This window comes from Monopterus albus, unplaced genomic scaffold (assembly GCF_001952655.1).
Source record: "Monopterus albus unplaced genomic scaffold, M_albus_1.0 scaffold14.1, whole genome shotgun sequence".
Taxonomy (NCBI): domain Eukaryota; kingdom Metazoa; phylum Chordata; class Actinopteri; order Synbranchiformes; family Synbranchidae; genus Monopterus; species Monopterus albus.
In genome coordinates, this window is record NW_018127894.1 from 4,035,986 (window position 1) to 4,056,640 (window position 20,655).

The 20,655-nt window shown below is 40.4% G+C and overlaps 1 protein-coding gene across 4 annotated transcripts in view; it reads right to left on the reverse strand.

Moving 5' to 3' along the window:
- The window catches only part of greb1l (GREB1 like retinoic acid receptor coactivator), a 45,649-nt gene that overhangs the window by 23,883 nt on the left and 1,111 nt on the right, over window positions 1–20,655 (reverse strand). For 2 of the 4 annotated variants that reach the window (XM_020591424.1, XM_020591421.1), the window contains exons 2-4: window positions 3,338–3,449; window positions 710–872; window positions 79–252 (exon numbers count right to left, since the gene is read on the reverse strand). In XM_020591424.1, coding sequence (XP_020447080.1) covers window positions 79–252; window positions 710–866 — 331 coding nt within the window. In that variant the 5' untranslated portion in view covers window positions 867–872; window positions 3,338–3,449. Of the gene's footprint in view, window positions 1–78; window positions 253–709; window positions 1,009–3,337; window positions 3,450–6,109; window positions 6,289–20,655 lie in introns of those variants that run through there. The other 2 variants (XM_020591422.1, XM_020591423.1) reach the window with 2 other exon arrangements.

A 20,655-nucleotide genomic window follows, 5' to 3' on the forward strand; every position in this document is an offset into this window, starting at 1 on the left:
CTTCGAAGTAAAAACATTTGTCCTTCATTGAAATCTTATGGTCCTAATCAAGGGCTTTTCAAAGTGGATGCATGTTACCATCAAGTGTGCAGCAGCCGTCGGGTGCAGGGGCCTGTAGGTAGGGAAGTGGAGGACTGCTGCTGTCTGAGTCATCGTCGTCCTCCAGCTCCTCCAGGTCGTTGGAAGAGTGACTGCTGATAAGCTTGTGGCCTGGTGGCTCCCCACCGTGACGGTCAGCTTTCGACTTCATGTCTGATGGACATTTTAAATTCAATTATTTTTCACCAAAGCTCGATTAGAACTGTGTGTAACAGTGTATTTTACAGGCTTGCAAGTGGTTTTCTAGTAAGATTCTTGAAAAGAACTAGGTAAACAAGACAAATTATCGGGAATCAGTAGCATTTTATTCAATGTAGCAGGTCAGCCGAACTGGAAAAACATGACATTTGTCTGAAGGTATGCATAGAATTTAACATAAATGAACAATAAAGCAGTAATAATAAAGAACCTATATTTATGTGGGTTTAAATTGAGCAGGTTTTTAAATAAAATTCTTATTTCTCTTATAATATTATAATAATATAGTTATTAATGGTAAATGTCATAGGAAATTCAGAGGAATTACAGTTCTGTGTAAAGGATACCATAGTATTATCCTAATGCAGTTTAAAACCAAATCCTGTTTCACTCTTCGCTGCGAGGATCCTACCTTCAATGTTACTAGGATATGGTTCTGGCTCTAAGTAGAGCTGTGTGAAAACGGGCTGTGGGTCTCCACCGCTCGAGCGCAATGAAGCTTCTATGGAGTTATGGAGAGCCTCTTCAAATCTAGTGGACTTCAGCTGCCCAGCGTAGGAATTCCCCATAATCTCCTAAAGCAAACAAAAAATCAGTTCATCACCGATTATTTATTAGAAACCCTTAAGTTGGATTTGTGCTTCGAGCTGAAGTGTGCAGAGCTAAAAATGATTTATTAGCTGATGATTAAAACTTTCAAGTAAAAATGCTGAAACTTTACTTGTTTAAGCCTCTAAATGCTTTACATGATAGTAAATCGAACAACTTAAAAGTTTGATTTTCACTATTTCCGACAACTAATAGACCAAACAATCTCCTTTAAGTAAAGGTGCTGCAAATCATAACATGCACTGTTACACACATACAGTACATGCACAGTTTCCTCATGTCACCCCAAACATAATGGCCAAGGCCAAAGGCTTATCACTTTTTTTTTGGCCCTTTCTCCGTCTGTCTTTTGTGTCACTCAGCCTGCTCTGCCTCTGTGCCCCCTCCACCCTAGGGTCCACTCTGGGACATCTGCTGGGGTCGGCTGTGTGGGTCTGAGGTTGGCTGGCTCTCTGGTGGTGGGTGGCAGCTGGACAGAGAGCTAACTAAGCATGTGGTGTCACAGAGGAGAACAAGGGACAGAGGGTAGGAGAGGCAGAAAACACTCCAAATGTAGTGACAAAGAAGCACTGAGCTTTCGGTTTGTCAAAACATGTCACTAGGTCTCTTTTTAATGCCAATCCAGTAACTGTGGGGGATGAAACATTGGAAAGGAAAATACAGGGAGGTTTTGGCAGCTTTCCTGACTCATGAGTTTGGCCTGAAATGCCCTCTATGTTTGTCCTCGGACTGCTTTTGACTGGCACGGCTCACAACTACAACTGATGCAAACATTAGCCTGAATTTCAGCAATACATACATATGTTTATTTGAATGTGTTGAAGCTGAAGCTGCTTGTCAATACAGTATTTATTTTACTAGGGGCAAAGGTGCACAAAAGGCTGGATTACAAAGGTAGCCCCAGCAATTTTGCACGATACAAAACACTTAGAAAGCTGAAATCATTTATGCAATTTAACACTTAACATAGTAATTTGCTTAGTTAATCAATTAGTCTACATTGTCCACAAAATGTTAGAAATTACAGAAAAATTTAAGCACAAGACCCCGGTGTGAAGTCTTTAAAGTTACTCTTTTGTACAACCAACAGTCCAAAACCCAAAGACATTCAGTTTAGCATCATAAATGACAAAGCACAGCAGCAAAGCCTGACATGATAGAAGACAGAACCAGTCAGTGTTTGGCATTTTTGCTTGAAAAAGGACTGAAACGTTTGATTGATTATAAATAGAGTAGGTGATTATTTTTTGTTGGTTTACTAATTGATTTACTTACGACTCATTTTATTTCTAAACTTCTGTGACTTGTAATATAAGCTAATTTCATTTTAAACTGTTTAAATACATCATCTCAAACAGGCACATTAAAGTGGAATAAAAAATGCACTTTGCAGAAATAATTTTTCTATTATCTATTGTAGTCACCTGTGCCACACACTGAATGTGTCAGTCAGTAAATTTGCCATCTCTGTAGACATACAGTGTCTTTTTGGCTACACAGGAACCCTGAACCTTTTTATTTTGTCAATAATGACCAGGGTGGGAATCAGGCTGCCGCTGCCTGTCCTCCACACTCGTGTAATTTTGTCCACGCCCGGACAGGTTCCAAACATTATGTTTACCCAACATCCTTCCTGGGAAGGAATCTGACCAACCCAGAAAAGAGACAAGATTAACAGTGCCTGACTGTGCTGTCAAAGAGATAAGCAGCTCAACAGAATGAAGCTGCAGTGTGTCTTGCTTAACTGATGCAAGAAGGTGGCTGTACAGAAAAACAAAGACAGAAGGGGTAAGAAAAAAAAAAGAAATTGAGTGCCTGAGGGCGTTTTTAAGTAGCTGCTGCCTGTTCATTTGTGAATTAAGGAGGCTCCGGTGGCCTCTCTGGCTGGCTGACCCTCAGGCCTCATTGGAGAGATTTGTCATTAACCTTGTGCAGGCCGGAGGTGAGCACAGAGAATGACCTTTCTGTCACCTGCACAACTTAAAGCGTGACTGTGGCACACGCCACTTCATGAATGTTTCTGAGGTGTGGCTCAGGTGGCTGCTAAGGTCAGTTGTAGTGGCAGGGGGTTATTTCAGGCGAGTCAGCGGCTGCAGTCTGTTTGACGAATGGTCAAACATAATGAGGGGACTCTTCAAGAGAGAAGCGGTTTAATGTTCAAAGGCTAATGGCTGGTGGTGAAGCAGTGACTTTAAAACTAGCTCTTAGTCAGTCAGATGGTCAGTCAAGGCCATTCCTCGGCTCCTGGGTGGCATTAACAGATTGCATGAATGTGACCCCAGGTCAGAATAACCTAGTTTAATCTTCATTCAGTGGATCTGAGAGGACTGAGACAGAGAACATGTGAGAACACTGACACTCTGAAATTACAGCTGCATTTCCACATTAACAGATAACACTTGAGTAGCACATTAAACGCAAAGCAACTTACACTGTCAGATTGTTCCCAAGTGTGACGGGACTTGTTCACCTCTGCTACATGCTGGGTCACCACCACTCAACAGAAACTTTAAGCAAATATATTTTTCTCCATGCTCTGAGACCTGGGAGAGAGAAAAGAGATCTCTGATTATCCCAGTGACTGTCACTGGTAGCCAACACATTTTATGCCTGTTATATTCATAAAAAAAAGAGGAAAGAAAGAAAATGAGCAGCAAACTTAAATCTAAATTGCAAAGAATGTTCTGAACAAGTCAATTAGTGACCTTTTTCCTTAAAACATGAAAAAACAAGCTAATAAGAAAACTTCCATTCATTCCCACTACATTCCAACTGCAACACCTTTCAAGAAATGTAACGTGACATATTTCAAAACAAAATGCAAAACATTTTTCTTTTAATCAGTTTTCTGAAACATGCACGCACGCCACAGGTCGCCTGGTGCTACAGGTTACCACAGTCCACAGAAAATGCCCATTCACAACATGAATGGGTGTACTTATGGTCACTCAAACCATAAGAGCGTCTCAGACCATGACATATGTACTAACTACAAGGGTAAAAAGGTGTTATGCGATACCATGGCCCTGGGGCTATTTTCATAAAACACAATTGGGTGTTTTAGTTTGTTGCTACACTCAATACACACAGTCACTCCACTCTGAATGGATTTGCCAGTTACTTTGACCCTTGACGAAGCATTGTTTAGCCACTCAGGCCCTGATATAACAGAAGCAAAGTTCCCTTCAAAACACTGACTGTCACAATCTTACCCTGTCATCACATCTGACTGTGTCCCACTATTCTGTAAGGGGGGGAAGGAAGCTGGTCTGAGGTCCAAGTCTTTCAAATAGCAAGTGTACACAAGCTGGTTCAACTTGTATTTACTGGCTGCAACTTATTTAGTGAATGATTAGCCCGCCTGATTCAACTAATCAAAGTCAAGATTTAAAAACATCAATGTGTTAAACAGAAATCTGTTCTTACTGCAAATTTGGTTTAAAGTTACATAAGAAATCAACATAGCATTGATCATGTGAAATGCTCTACTCTAGCTAAAGTATCAAAACACAAGTTCATGCTTTGTGTGTTCCCAAACAGGATATGAATCTCTGCCAAAGGGCTCACACTATGCTAATCACCCGGAGTCTTAAAATATTTTGATGTGTATCTAGTCGTACAGGGTGGACACCACAGAAGGAGGTGCAGATGGCTCCTGAGATGAAGATGGAGTCGTAAATCTAGACGTCAACAGAAGCCCCGTTGAGATAGGTTAGGTTAGGTTAGGTTACTTTATTTATACCCATAGGTATATTTGCTTAATAACGTCCTTGAGATGCTTAATAACATCCTGTTTACGCTGATTTAGTTCTTTACTTAAATCCAACACAGGATTCAGCGCAGTGGTTACAGATGTTTCTCACACAGTCTGTAATCAAAGCGCAACCACATGTACTTGTACACACACACACACCCCCCTCTTAAGGGCTACTTCTAATATATACAGGAAAAAGTACATAAAATTCTTTCTTTAAAAGCAGAAAACAGAGTACACCCCTCATACTGTGATAGTATTACAATGATAACATATAACTTAAGCATTTTTAGATTGTTTCATTAAATACTTTTTTGTCTTCTTCAGTCTGTGTTCTCCCTGGTGGTGTTAGAAGACTGTGGACTTTATGCGTTCTCTGCACTTCTTCCAATAAACACTTGTGTTTATTTACAATGATTAAAAATTAAAATGAAGGATTGCTGTGATTGTTGAAGGTAAGAATTGTGCTGTTAATGTATAAAGCTCATTTAAATTTGAAGCAATTCTCTCTCAAATGTAAAACGTTCAATTAAATCGACTTTTATTTGAACAGCACCAAATCACAAGATGGAACTCTCTAGCTGTCGGTCGTACCTAGTGATAATGGTATAACTAAGAGGAAATCAGTAACATTTAAAACATATAGTGCTCATATTAAATGTTCTACAAAAGTTTGGTTCCGGTAAAATGAGTTCTTACTTAAAAGTCACATGTTGTAAAGTTAAACCTCAAGACAATAAAGATTTTAATCCTAAATATTTTTAGATATTTAATTCTGTCCAGCTGAGCTTATCTTACATTTAACCCTGCCTTTTCTTTCTCTTTAGTCCTTTTGTTTCTTTGTCAACTGCATAGTTCCATTACAGTGTTTACAATAGAGGGAGGGGGCAGGATTAAACTCACTTCCCAACTTAATTTGATCACAGTTTGACTTGGCAGATGTATCCAAATCAAAGCCAAAACATTTATTAATAAATGTGAAAACAATGATAGTAATCTACTGGCTTTTGTTTAGAAACCATCAAGATAGTTCGACTTGACAATTTGCTGTTGTTTAAAATTTGCTAATTAAGCGACAACACAAACATTTGTGAATTCAGGATTAAACCAACCAGTTGGCTGAAATTGTGTTTTCACCCCATGCATCAACAATTGATAAAAAAAATCTGATAAATATCTCAGTCGTTTTCACCTCATTGTTACACTTTAACATTTCAGATAATAGTTGAAAGGCGAGAAACAGCTCAGCACACTCTTAACATTAGAAAAGCTGTGGTGAAAAGGCGGCCCATCAGACATGAGAGAAAGGGGGGATGGGGCTGAGAAACGAGTTAAGAAAAAAGACAAACATCTCTCCATGTTCTCTAAATGAGGTGCTAAAAGCCCATCTCATTAATGCAGCATCGGGCACATGTGACACACAGCAAGCAGTAAAAAAAGCTTCTCTACCTTCCATGACTCCTCAACCAGTGGGTGAACCTTAAAATCCAAATCAGATACAGTAAAATCCAAAATGTGAAGACAGCTCTTTTTCAAATAATGTCCATGTTAGACTTCTTTTGAGAAGAACTTGTTGATATCCAGGCAGCATGTGGAGTTTCACTCTTCTCTGGTATGTCTCAAGTCACCTTTGTCATGATCCTCTGTAGAAAGAAATGGGAATCCCACTTTTTCCCTCAATACAGCACAAACCCTCCCTCTCTCTCGCCCTCTCTCTCACTCACATGCAAACAAACACACACACACACACAAACACACAAAACCCTCCCCTTAAGTCCCCTATGCCCTCCTCTGTCCATGCCATTTGCCAAGAAGGAAGGGAATCCACTGGGGCTCATTCATCTTGGCCCTGCTGACCCCCTGCGGTGACAGATGCTCTTGGAGGCCTGCAAGCTGCAGGGGGGAAACAAAGAAGAGGGCCCGCATCTCCCCGTTGCCACACAGCCACGGCGCCCTGCCACGTGTGACCCCACAGCACGTTAACACATCCACCATGGGCGCCGCGTCATGTGAAAGGAAATCTTGAACTCAAACTTTTGCTCTCACACTTGAGCTCAGTTCAGTCTCTCGCTGCCACACCCTGCTTTTTACTGGGGGCCAATTCAGAGACAGAAGAATCTGTCCCCAGCAAAATGGGAACAAAAATGTCAGGTCAGCTTCAGCATTTTGCCTTCGTAGCCTTGCCTGGGATTGACCCCATACCGGGCTTTTACTCCCGCTATAAATACCAGGGGCTCATCTGGCCAAAATAAATAAACTGAAATGCACCACAAATCAACAGGCACTGGCAGATGTTGGGGATTATATGTCATTACAGCCTAGTGGCTCATCCTAGTGCCTTATCATGATACTGCCAAGACGAGAAAGAACATGTTTTTAGGAAATAACCAGGGGGTTTAAGAGTGATCACATGGTAACTAAGTGAGGTTAAGTATGTGTCACATCACTGCTAAAACACGCAAGTCTACGATGCCTGAGCACAATGTCAAATTTCTTTCGAAATGTGAGACTATTCACATGCAGGTTCATTCAAGATTTTTAAAGCCACTATTTGTGATTAGATTTTTCCCTTCATGGTCGCTGACGTTTGGTTACAAACCTGACTCTAAATGGCAAACTATCTGCCACACTGTCACAACATTGTTTAGACTGCAATCCCATGTTTTTCAAAACTAATATTGCATTTAAATTATGAATACTTAGATGGAAAAATTTTATAGTATGAATTATACTCTGCGTGCCCTCGGACTCCTGCGTCTGTTTTCCTGCCAACTAATTAATGTCAAGCAAAGTCCTCAAGAATTTGTCAGGTAAACAGCAGGTCTGAGTAAACTCATATCTACTGCATGGCAGGGAAGATGTGCTCACCACTCAACATGACTGAGTTCTTAGGTATCACTTTAATTCCAATAATTTAATTAAAACTGTATGGTTTAAAAGTATTTTTATGTGAAGTGAACTTTTAAAAAGTCACAAAATACCTGCTTAAAATGCAACATTATAATGGCAACAGTGTTAGAAAGAAGCCGTGGCATCAGTTGTTACATTTCCGTTGTCATTATCAGCACCTCCCTTCACTGGCCCAGGTTTCCTACTTTACTGAGCCATGTGATTGGTGTTCCAGTTCATTACCATAGACACAGTCACCAGCTGTTTTAATCGAGTTGTGTGCAGCTTTTCTCACCTCTTCTCCAATGGCTATATTAGGGCACGGTCGGTGTGAGGGCTGCTGTAAACCACCACATGAGCTCACATTAGCCCTGACGGGACGTTCATGCACTCACTTCCCTCAAACAGCCACATTTGTCTAAACATTGGGCTTGAGTTTGACCGTGAAATTTGTCCACCTATTGGTGATTCAGACCACACATGGGACATATGAGCAAGTCTCAAGTAGCGCAGTGGATTATTCTGAACATTCTTAAGTAACAAAAATATTGTAAGCTAATTGTAGTAATCAGATGTGACAAAAGTGAAATCTCTTCAGTAAGGCATTTGATACCAGTACAGACTCAAGTTCAGCCTGGGGAAAGAGATGTCAGTGTGATTTATGTTGAAGCCCCTGACTTTGACATGGCCTGTCTTAAATTGCCCATTTAAAATGGAGATAATGAGTAAACCCGGCATTTTCTTTGGCCTCAAAAGACACTGTGCAAAAAAACAAAAGAGTGTGGATTGAATGCTTGCCCGCCCCCGAGCCCATCCTTCACCGCTGCATTGAGCTCTTGCTAAAGTCCCCTGATAAAGGGGAAGTATCTCGGGCACCGCCTCCTGAGGAAAGACGAGTCACATGGCCAGCTCTGTCCTCTCTTAGGATTCCCAGAGGAGCGCCACAGGTTTGTCTTAGCTGACTCAGCAGCTGCCAAACACATGATGTGGTTGTTTGGAGAATGCATCAGGAGAATCACTTACAGTAGAAAAGTCTACCTCGACTTGTATCTGCTACAGCTGTGACATTAATGAACAAACCTCATCGACCTGTATCTCATCTAGCACATTACATAATGTCCAGACATTACACAAAAAGTCCTCTGTAGGGAGGTTCAACTAACAAACCCAGAGATGGCAGATGAGTATCAGGCGGGGAGGAAGTGCAGCAGGTGCTAAGTACCGTGTCACATATAATAAGTAAACAATTCTGGAGTTCAACTGCCAGAAAATAGAAAGAAAAGAAAACAAAACAGTTCCCATGTGAAAATTCCCACAATGGAATTCTCTTTCTTCCCTGCGTCACGTGGGCTACCTGACGCCAAAGGTGTGAGGACTTGCACCGTTGTTTACTATCCAGGTGGCATCCACAACTCTAATTTCCTTATAAAAGCCCCCCAACCTCCTCCTCCCTCTTGTGAGGACTACCTGCTGGGCCCTGAAGTGCAAATCGCTGCTAGTGAGGATAGCAGATGAGCTAAGGCCATTCATGGCTTTCCAGTGGGCCACACAAACAAAGGCAAACATTCCAGCTGAATGCCACTGCTGCAGTCGGCAGCAAAAGAGTGAAGGAGAGGGGAAAAGGAGACAGAAGAGGGCTCAGGCTATTGAGGGGCTCACATACACCATCAATAGCCTGAGGGTGTATGTGTGAGCGTGCACGTGCATGTGTTTGTGTGCTCTAAGGGATTATCTGTGGAACTATAAAGTGAGGTGAACCAGGGTCTAAGGCCTGGTGTGACCAGAGGGAACGGGGGGCAGGGTCCAGGGACGGAGGAGGGGCGGACAAAAGGAGCATTTGGGCAGATGAAGAAGTCATCATCATTAAGCCCCTGGAAGTTTACTGTGCAGTTATAAAACTCATTTCAAAATTGGGGGCTGGGGGTGTGTGTGACAGGACAGAAGAGCTGGGAAGGCCTAAGAAGAGCTGGAGGGCAGTGTAGTGACTCGCTGAGGAACTGTACAGATAATTCATTAGGGAACAAGCGGCCTTTGTGTTAACACTAGGTTGATTGGAGCGGTGACCTTGCAACACACTCTGGCCCAACGGATGAGTTTAAGGGCAAGGCATTTAACCTTAAACTAAATCTCAGCCACGGACAAAGGCCAGCATCATTTAACGGCAAAGACATCCCAAACAGTTAACTGTTGCAGCACAAATAAAAAGCAAGCCTGGTTAGAAGCAGCCAAGTCCTGAATGACAGCGCAGACTGCAAAAAATAATTAATTCTAGACAGTGGATAATTGTGATATGGAGGTTTTAGCATGGTTAAATATGATTATCCATCAATTTTACATTTAGTCACTTTTACTGGCCAAGTACATTACACACACAAGCAATTTGTCTCCAGTACAGAACTGAGGCAGCCATCTGCGGCGCCAACTCACACACACACTGATGGCAGCGTTGTCACTGCAAAGTGCTGCTCGGGAACGACTTGGGGTTCAGTGTCTTGCTCAAAGACACTTTGGCATGTGGACTGGAGAGAACAGGAGTCAAAGTGCCAACCTTCCGACTCTGCCTCCTGAGCCATAGCCGCCCCAAGAGTTTCATCAGCCTAAACTTTATGGATGACAATAACATCATAACAGTTTCATAATAATGCATTTGGACAATGGCTACTCAGAAAGAGCACTGTCATTATGGTACTGTTAATGAATGTTATACTAATCAAGAAGTTATTGCAAGTTTTCCTCAGCTATTACTCAAGAAATGGAACACATATTTTTGGGCATCGCAACGCCCATTTTTTCGGTGTACAAAATGAAACGTTCAAACAGCATCATCTCTTTCCAAAAATGCCAAGTACTTAATGATGTGATAAGCAAGCAGAGAGATCTACTCCCATGTCTCACAGAATAAGTGAATCAAAGCGAAGGATGAGTGACAGTTTATAATGCGGTTCATGACTGTGTAATAAAATGGCAGGCCTGTCAGTGAACCCAATCTGCATTTTACAGCGCTCTGGGGTTCAACGCCAGTTCACCTAAGTCGGAACAACAGCAAGAGACACAGGACCCTAATGCATTTATGGACTTATTCAGGGAAGACATATTGAATAAGACAACAATGAGTTCTATTTTATACTGTAAAACTGTCACTGGCAGTGGTCAAACACAGGTCAATGGTAAAGGGCAGGAGGACGGAAAGAGAAAAAAATGTAAAAACATGAACAGTTCTCTAAAAATGTATGTTCTTACTCTGCAACTGTATCCCCGACCTTATATGAAAATAAACAATTAAAGGCCATTTAGGATCAAAAATGACTCTTCTTATATGTGAATGAATCCACTAGTCTAACAGTCGTTAGCCTACTATCGCCACAGCGTTGTCTAACATCTGGTCCGCACCTAGCGGCTCATCCTAAAGTAGTTCTTTGATGATGGTTGACCAGGCCTTGTCCTGGCCATAAATAGTTGCTTCAGCAGCTCTATTTGTTATAGGGCGTAAAAGGAGAGCCATGGATCACAATGAAGAGGACAAAACTATCAAACATTGGCTCTTATCAGATGACACAACTTCCAAAGGGGTCAGGTTATGTTTCCAGGGGCTGGCCTGTGCGCACTCCGCCCTGCCTCCACATCACGTCATTCAAACTGAGGTACTAATGGGGGGATTTCTAATGATCAGTGTGTCATCTCATCTTCCAAAAAATGATAAGAAAATACATTAGCATAGCCTGATATTGCTTGACATTTTTCAGTATCAGTGTCAATACGCTTGAGTTCTGGTACCGATATCAAAACAAACAATATGTGTGAAAAATAATCTTAACTCAAGATTTCTGTGTTTACATTCTCCATATATGTTGACTTGCACATAGACAAGAAGCCGTAAAGAACACGTTTCTTAAAAAAATGTATTGATTGAACTGTGAATTTGCCTAAGGATTTAATGCCACATTTCTGTATTTGACAGTTGACTATCTTTTGGTATTTAAAAAGTAGTAAAGTTCAATTACCTGCTGTACAGCTGATACATATTAGTCAAATATCCATTTAAATGATAGTTGCATAATGAATTGGGTTTAAAGCCTGATGTGATGGGAGTGAACCAATTAATTGTTTTAAACCTTTTTAATAAAATACATGCAAAACAATACCAAGTTTCAGATTCTATTCTGTTGAAGATTTCTGCTTTTATTTGTCTTACATTACAGTAAATTGAATATATTTGGGTTTTGGACTACTGAATAGACAAAACAAGATTATCTGACTATATCACACTGGGTCAATTCCATTTTCTCACATTTTATAGATAATTTATAAGAGAAAATCATTAGTACATTAATCAACAATGAAAAGTTGTAATTTGCAATTCCTGTTAAAGACAAATACATTCATTGTCTGAGTCTAAAGATCTTCACTAAACATTTCAAATGCTTTAAAGTTTTTTTCTAAATAAAAGAATATACGGAAAATAAAAAGCACTGAAACAATAGGCAGGCAACTCACGCGACCTTCTTCCGCAAAAGTTCATACAGCTGACTCACTAACTCAATTTAGCCAGGCAGGAGTACTGGCCACTCCTGCAGACGACATAAGAAAGAGGTCTGTTGTGTTCATCAGGCGTCCAGAGATCCACTGCTCACAGTAGGACCTCTCCTTTCTTTTCCTCCTCAAAAGTCTCGCCACTTTGAATCCATTTGAGTGACGCCGTGACAAAGAGGCTTCTTAATGTCCTGATGAAGGAGCCTCCTCCCCTGTCCCTCTAAACTTCCTTACCGGGCAATCAGCCATATCCATCATGCCCCTTCCTGACCCCAGGTGGCACTGCTGCATCAGCAGCACCCCACCCCCGTTACCCCCCTCACTTGCCACAATTCTTCTATTAAACCCCCCCCCCATCCTCTAGATTAATAAGCACCAGGTTGTCTTTGGTGACAGGACACACACTTAAGTCCCATCAGTCCTCCTTACTGCAGCAACAGGCACGGCATCAGCAGGACTCTTTTTGTCTTAAAGGGACAATGGAAGCAAAGCTGTCCTTTGTTGAGAGCTTGACCCCACACACAGAGAAAAAGTGACAGTAAACCTATTCAGACCTGGTGCCACTTCATCCTGCACTGATCCCTTTAAGAGATGGGATACTTTATCTTCAGGCAGATTTCATAGGGTGCTTTGGACAATGTGATGTTCCAGGATAAAATGGTGGTTGATAAGACACTCGGGTGTAAAGTGAAATTTGTAGAAATGTGTAATAAAAAATACAAAAAATGTGTTCATTCTTCCCTTTCAGACATGTTTCTCAATTTAGCATTTTGTGGCAGAGCTGATGGATAAAAGGGCCATAAAAAACTGAATTTCAGTATGCTCCCACTTTTGGATACCAAAACATGGGTACATTTCATTTAACTGCAGTTTTTTTTCATAACTAAGCACAGAACATATTTTGCAAAAGCATTCATTTGCCAAACCATGTAATCCTGATTTCATAATACTTAACCACTGAACTGTGGGTAAGACATAAGGTAGACTTCAGTTTGTCTTGAAAAAAAAAGTTCCTTAATCAACATTGGCGCAGCCAGACGCTAAACAGATGTGTTCTTATCCAATTCCCAGGTCTGCTCTTACACCCGTTACTGTAAAACTGACAATTATAAAACAACAATAATATTAATAATGCTGCAAGGAATGATTAAATAATAACGATTAGCATAACAATACTAGTCTGAAATAATTCTATCCAAAATACTACAGTGGACATACTTCAAACATCAAAATGTCAAAACTTAATGTCCAGGTACACAACTGGTTGTTATGGTTTCACAGAAGTAGTTGGATGAAAACCGCTATTCCGTGGTTTAATGCTGTTGATTTTATCATCAAGTAAATACACTGATCTACTGAGACAACAGATAAAGAATTCTTCTTTTTTTAGTGCTTTTCTATTTACTGCTTGCCTGTTTTTCCTCATTGTACTTGAGCTGCAAATGTGTACACAGAGAGAATGTAAAGAGAGGGAGAGGAGAGGCAGAGAGAGAGAGAGAGAGAGAGAATGACCTCCCTGACACAGGAATGTTGAGTCCTTGCAGCTGAGGGCTGGGTCTTGGTCACCGCAGTCTTGGACAAGCTGTGACAGCCTATGCAAAAGCCCTCTGCTACAGACAGCCCTCTCCCCCGTAAACACTGGCAACAACAACACACCGTGACCTTGTGTTTCAATATGAACAGGCAGGGAGGGGTGAGGTAGGTTCTGCATAGTGTTTGTGCTCCTGTGAACGTTTCTGTGAGCTAGCAGGAAGAGTTTGGGACATACGCGGCATGTAGGCAAAGGCAATGATGCTACTGTGGTGATGTGGGAAATCTGGCTACATGCTGGAGTGTTTCCAGCTGTTGTTAGCACACATCCTGCTCCTCCTACCCCTCACTGCACCTTTATCAACTGCTTAAAAATTGACATGTAACCAAATGTTACACATCCTGTATTCTTCACAGTGATTTAAGGCTGCAAAGAAATATTTTTGGCATTAACAATTAAACACAATTAATAGTTTGGTCTATTAAGTATCTGAATAGTTATGGCTTATTTTGTAGGACAGACAATCCAAAACCGAGAGAACAGCAGTGATATATTAGAAGAAGCTAACAATATGTAACAATAACGAAAGCTCATGGTACAATATGGCCACAATAAAAAGTGCATGCTATTTATTATGATATAAAAACATTAGGAAAACTATGAAAAAAGACCTTAACTAAAAAATACATCAGCTTTTTCCCATAATGTAGGTTACATAAATATATGTAAAAGAATGCAACAGTTAGTAGCAGTCCTTTTATGGAATAAAATAATATACTATTATTAAACTATATGTGCATACGGTTTGTTTTCTCAGCTCTGTTAAAGTGTAACGCAAAGCCGCGTCCCAACTATTTCATCTCAGTCCTAATCGGGGCTGGTATTGCCTTTGACCTGCAGGATTTGCAAATTGTCAGTTTCCTTTCTGTCTGTGTTATTTCTTGAAATGGGAAAACAGAAATGCTGCCACACAACAGTTACCGTAATTTCCGGACTATAAGCCGCTACTTTTTTCACACACTTTGAACCCTGCGGCTTAAACAACAATGCGGCTAATTTATGGATTTTTACGGGCTAACGAGCTTCATGCCACCAATAGATTTAGCCCCGTCACATCAGACCAATGAAATTACGGAACAGGTCACAGTGGACCAATGAAACTGTCCGAATTAAATCAAATTCACTCACACTATCTTCAGATCAGTCGTTTAGCGCTTCATGCACACACCCTCATCATGGAAAACACACGAAGAAATACATATGATGCAGCTTTCGAGTTAAAGGCGATCGATCTGGCTGTCGAAGAAGGAAATAGAGCTGCTGCACGTAGCTTGGTATCAATGAATCGATGGTGAGACGTTGGTGACGGCAGCGTGAAGAACTGACTCAATCAAAAAAAGCTTTCTGTGGACACCTGCGGCTTATAGACAAGTGCAGCCTATATATGTACAAACATTTTTTTTTCTTTTTAAATTTAGTGGGTGCGGCTTATAGTCGGGTGCGGCTTATAGTCAGGTGCGCTCAATAGTCCGGAAATTACGGTATGTCAGTTTTAAATTCTACAACCTTAACGCAGTTATACTAGCACAATAACCGCATGTAATATCCTGGTAGATGCTGTCGCAGTCAACTTAAACATTTACTTCATTATAAAAATTGTTCATTTCCGGTGTATTCTGTCTAATCAACTCACCATTTTAGCCTTATAATGAATTACTAAATAGATGATTAAATCTAGACGTGCAGATTCGTTCAATCTGCCAGTGTGCAACGTATCTAAAATGAAGTAAAACTAACAAAATATATTTGGTTGCGTTTTGCACAAATATTAATGTCACAAGTACACTCTGTTAGTGGCATGTAAACAAAAGCAGAGCACTTGTGAAAATGTGAAGTGGGTCTGTTGAAACTAGCCCAGGCTAAAAATACAACCAAAATAAAACAATGAATGTAGCTGAAAGGCCCTGGTGCATCCAACTGCCATGTTAATTATGAATTCTGACACCCGTAGCAAAGGTTAAAACAATAAAATTCTGCCTAAAAATCATTAACTTTCCTCCAGACTACTGTACTATGATCGAGCATGTGGCACAGCACACAATGTTCTCTTTAAAAGGAACACATAAGCTGCAAGCAGTAATTTCTGAATGCAGGTACTGTTCCAATGGAGTTGATACGGGGGAGGTCGAGGAGATAGAGGAGTACACCCTGTGAGAACACACTGTTCCATAACAGTGCTGTGCAAGTAGGGGTTTTCTGCTGAATGCTTTCCAGGTTTCAATGGCAAGAATGAGGCTATGTTATTACTAAGTGCACTCCAAGGAGCCACACGCACACACTTTGCTCCTCATGAGCTCACATCAGCATAATGAAGCTCATGAAAATCCAACACAAAAAGAGACTGGCTTAAAAAAGGAGGAACATTGAAGACATGAGATAAGCACTTCATAGCACAATCCTGCTGTGATCCGATGCAAGATGTCAGTGCTATTAACTCCATTAGTTTATTACAGCTGCAAATTAATGTTCAACTCAAGCTACAAAAAACTGAAATTCCTCCTTCACCTTGACATGCCATCACTCCCCTGCAAAACCACACACACTAATGCGTGCATGCAAAGGACCATTTGACTTTGCTCCAGACAGCTTCCTGATGAATGACTGGGAACGTCAGATAAGTTCCAAAACACACACACGCACACACACACACACACACACACACACACACACACACACATGCAAAGCTTTTTAAACTTCATGGTTGGTTTAGCTTTAAATACAAATGTCTTGCTTTGCAGAAATGCCATGACATGAAAGAATTAGGAAACAGGAATAAGTGCTATTAATGTTATAGAGTCAGAGGGCTTAAATTAACTGGCGGTTTATGGATATCCAGGAGATGCAGCACAGATAAGAACCTGTCCTGCATGCCAAAATCAGAGATAACAGGACAACAGGAAGTGTCATCTACTAGGGTCGCATCCCGCTCATGCATAAATGTATACACACACACACACACAATTAGTATCCCAACCCTGCCTTAAAACAAAGAGCAGGATGTTCAGACTGGTCTCTTTGGCCGTACTCCTAAGTAAAGCATGTTCTCCCTTCCTGTACTGTAGGTTCAATATGAAAACCACATTCTAACACTGAGAGAAAGACAGGAATTTGAGAAGAATATCACATACACACAGCTTTCCCTTTCCGCTTTACTCCTGAGTAGGCCTGAAACACAGAGAATAGATGCAAACTCACAACCAGCAGCACAAATTCATGGGCAGATGTCTAGTCAAGAGTTATTTGTCTCAGAATGGGTTTAAGCAACGGTGACAGCCTTTCCAGATTACGTTCACGTAACTTAACAGCTATCAAGATGATTAGAACACATGCAACAACTTCTTAGGGTGACTGAACAAGAACAAATGACCTATAGGAATAAACGTGTTTTTGAAATTGAGTCATAATTAATTACCCTGCATTAACCAATATTTTACTGCATAAAAACGTAATCTTTTTCCCAGTGCAGTACTAGTTAATGTATTATAACTCTTTTCTAATTAAAGGAAATTATATGAGATGCCCACCATACCTGGTAAGAAAAAAGAAAAGAGGAGAGAAAATGCTTCGGCTAACATTTCTTGCAAGATTTTCCTGAAATGCATCACCTACATCTACAATTTTTATTTAAATGTTTCTAGTTGCAACTTTGTGCACAGGCTTGTGTAACAATAGGGTTGCCACTAACCAATTGTAATTCTCTATTAGTCCATGCATTTTCATTTATTTTATAAATATCAGAAAATCACAACTTCTCAGAACCCAAAATGACTTAATGCTTGGTTTGTCTGACCACCAGCTCACAATCCATTTGATTTGGTAACAAAATACAAAGAAAACCAGCAAATATTTGCAGATGAGAAGATGGGGCCCAGAGTTTTATTTTTTATTTTTTGGCATTTTTGCTAATAGATTATTAAAATGGTTGTTAATTTATTTGCTTGATTGACTAATTGATTTATCAGCTAATTGCCTCAGCTCTAAAAAAAAACTCAAATGCAATAGTATACTTTTGCCTCTGATGCAATGCAGTGCTACCATGCATTCAAAAACTGGTTACAGTTAGCATGCGGTATGGCAATGCTAATTGTAAATATTACAGCTAAAATAATATAATTAGAACAAAAAGTAAAATGCACAATTGATGAAAATAAAATCTAATTAAATCATTGTTCCACTTCCTGCAGGTGAAACTAAGATATAACAGCTGATGGTGGAGGGCTTGGAGGAGAAAGCCCCACCCCCATCAGTGGGATCAATGCACATAAATGGAAGAGGTCACAGGCCTTTGACATCTCCTTTCAGCCGGGGGAGGGTCACAGGTCTTTGTGAGATCAGCTTTAATGATCCAACTGTCAACTGTGTCATACACCTTTATACAGTGCATACAGTTGGGCTCATATTTCGCTCCTGCCTGTGCGCAGTGCACCTACAAATGTTTCCCTAAATCTCACTTGCTCTCTGCATGCAGCTGGCTTTATACCCTCTTTGGCCACTCCATGTTTTCTCCCATTTTCTCCCTTCATTATTCCCCCCTACTCCTCTCCAAACCATATCTGTGCTTTCCCTCCCTCCTTTTTCATGCTGCATTTTTGAAGGTTAGGGCACAAAAACATGACCACTTTCTAAGCTACTTCAGTGCATGTTGTTTGATGGAAATCATGCAGACAAAATAACAAAAAGCAGGACATTAAAATAATCTAATATTTCAATCATGGATGAATGAGTGGTTTGAGATACATGCTGATTTGCAGCAAACTGCTAAACTACTACTAATTTCACTGCATAAAGACCTGATTTGCTGCAACGATACAAAAACATGCAACCCTGACTGTGCTATGACAGGACAGGTTAAACGTTTATAAGCTCTGCAGATCATGGATCTTTAAATTCTGATGTTTGACTGAGGCAGACACACTAATATTATCTGGGATAAAATGACCTTGCTGTGCCTGTCCTCATCAGACTCCGAACAGCCTGAATTTTGTATGAACATGGATCTCTATTTGGCAGTGGTTGACTGTAACTAAGTACATTTACCCAGTGCTCAAACACAATTTTGAGGTAGTTTGAGCATTTCCATTTAATGCTTTATACTTGAAAGGAAAAAATTGTACTTCAGTATTTATCTGACAGTTACTAGTTTCGTTACAGATGGATATTTCAAACACTATATACATATAGTGCATTATTATAGGTTAAACTACACAAAACCATCTATAAAGCACTTAGCATTAGTATCAACTACAACAGCTCCAACATTACAATTTTAATCAGACATTAATGCAACTGTAATAATGAAGCAATATACTACATAATAACATAACACTTGTAAAAATAAATACTTTAATAATACTGAACTCTGACTTGTATTAGAGGATTTGTACTCTGTTCTATTGCTGCTTTTTAAAAGATCTTTTGCTTCCACTACAATCATTTCTCCACATCAGCATAAACATGGGGCATGAGGACAATTTTGAAAAGAATGTCCTGACCCCTGCCCCAGTAGTTTGATGAATGACGGCTATTTTGAGGACCACCTGTTTTCTGGCTCGTGTCACATCTCAGCAAAAAAGAGTGCGAAACAAAAGCACTTATCTCTCTGATTGGGATTTTGTCCCTTGTACCATCTGTAGCCAGGATCAGAAAAGCCCTCTGAAATTATCAAGAGAAGCATCTGCCTGCTTTGTTGACAGGTCCCATTTGTGGTTTTGTCATATCAGTTGGTATAAATTGGGTGTAAAAGATTTTTTTTTTCTCACAGATAAGTCATTTAAAAATGATATGTTTCTGGAGCTGGTTGAATCCACAGCAGAAACACAGACAGTAATCACTTGCTATGCACACTATGCCTTTTTGTTATGACACCAAATCTGAGTGCTCTATCATATGCTGGGTTGTCATAACCAAAAGCAAAAGTCAGAAAAAAACTGGGATTCAAATGAACATGCCTCTTATAGAAGAAAATAAAAAAGCAACTGAGCAAACACAAATCATGAACAGAAGAAGAAGAATTCTGACGATGAGAGAAAAAAATAAGAGAAAACAAATCTGTTACCCCGGTGACGATCGCCTTATGTACAACTCGATGTCATCACTCCACAGCTTGGTCGAGCTTTTTATATGAGAGATGTCATGTTACATTTTTTCGGAAAACCTTTTTGACACACAGCAGACCTTCTGCACAACAAAACAGCTAGGGCAAAATAGAGGGAATCATGATAGCAAGAAAAAAGGTTGACAAAACAGGATCTTGAGCAAGCTGACAAGATGTCCTATTACTTTATATAGGTCATCTTTTGAGAGTGACTGCCAATAAGACACAAATAATCAACTTCATTTGCACTTGGGTGTATCTCATTTTGGTTCATTCAACCTACTAAAGGTAGACAGTTTTTCCTAACAAGAAACGGCCCACTGCCAAACCGGACCAGCTTAAGACCTCCACAGAGCAGCACGGGAAAGAGATGTCTCCTCCAAGGCTTAAGAGAAAAACCTGTCCGAGCGCAAGAGTGGAGTCACAGGGGCCTTACTTATCTCCTCCCAGATTAAGTCCCAATTGTTTGCAGGGAACAAAAGCAGCCAGCAAGGAAATCAGTCCCCAAGGGCCAGATGGTCAGTGTTCCGAGACCCCTGGCCCCTGTAGCTCTTGCTCAGTCAGGGCTGTGTGTGTACTACAGACAAGAGGCCACCCAGCAAATTCACAGTTCACACAGTTTGTACAGATTACGTACTTACATCATACTGCACTGCCTATCTCACTCTAATGACCGTTCCGTTAAGCAGATAGTTGTTTTAATAGGATGCATAGTTGCACAAAACAACCAATGTCAAAATGTCAAGATCACAAATTTGTAGTTAATTGTTGCAATTTCTATGGGCCTGAATAAGAAATAGACAGACATTACAGTAAAAAGCTGCTTTAACATGAGAAGTGACAGTTCAGTATATGAGACGTCCAGCATGACTGGAAATGTCATAGTACTTT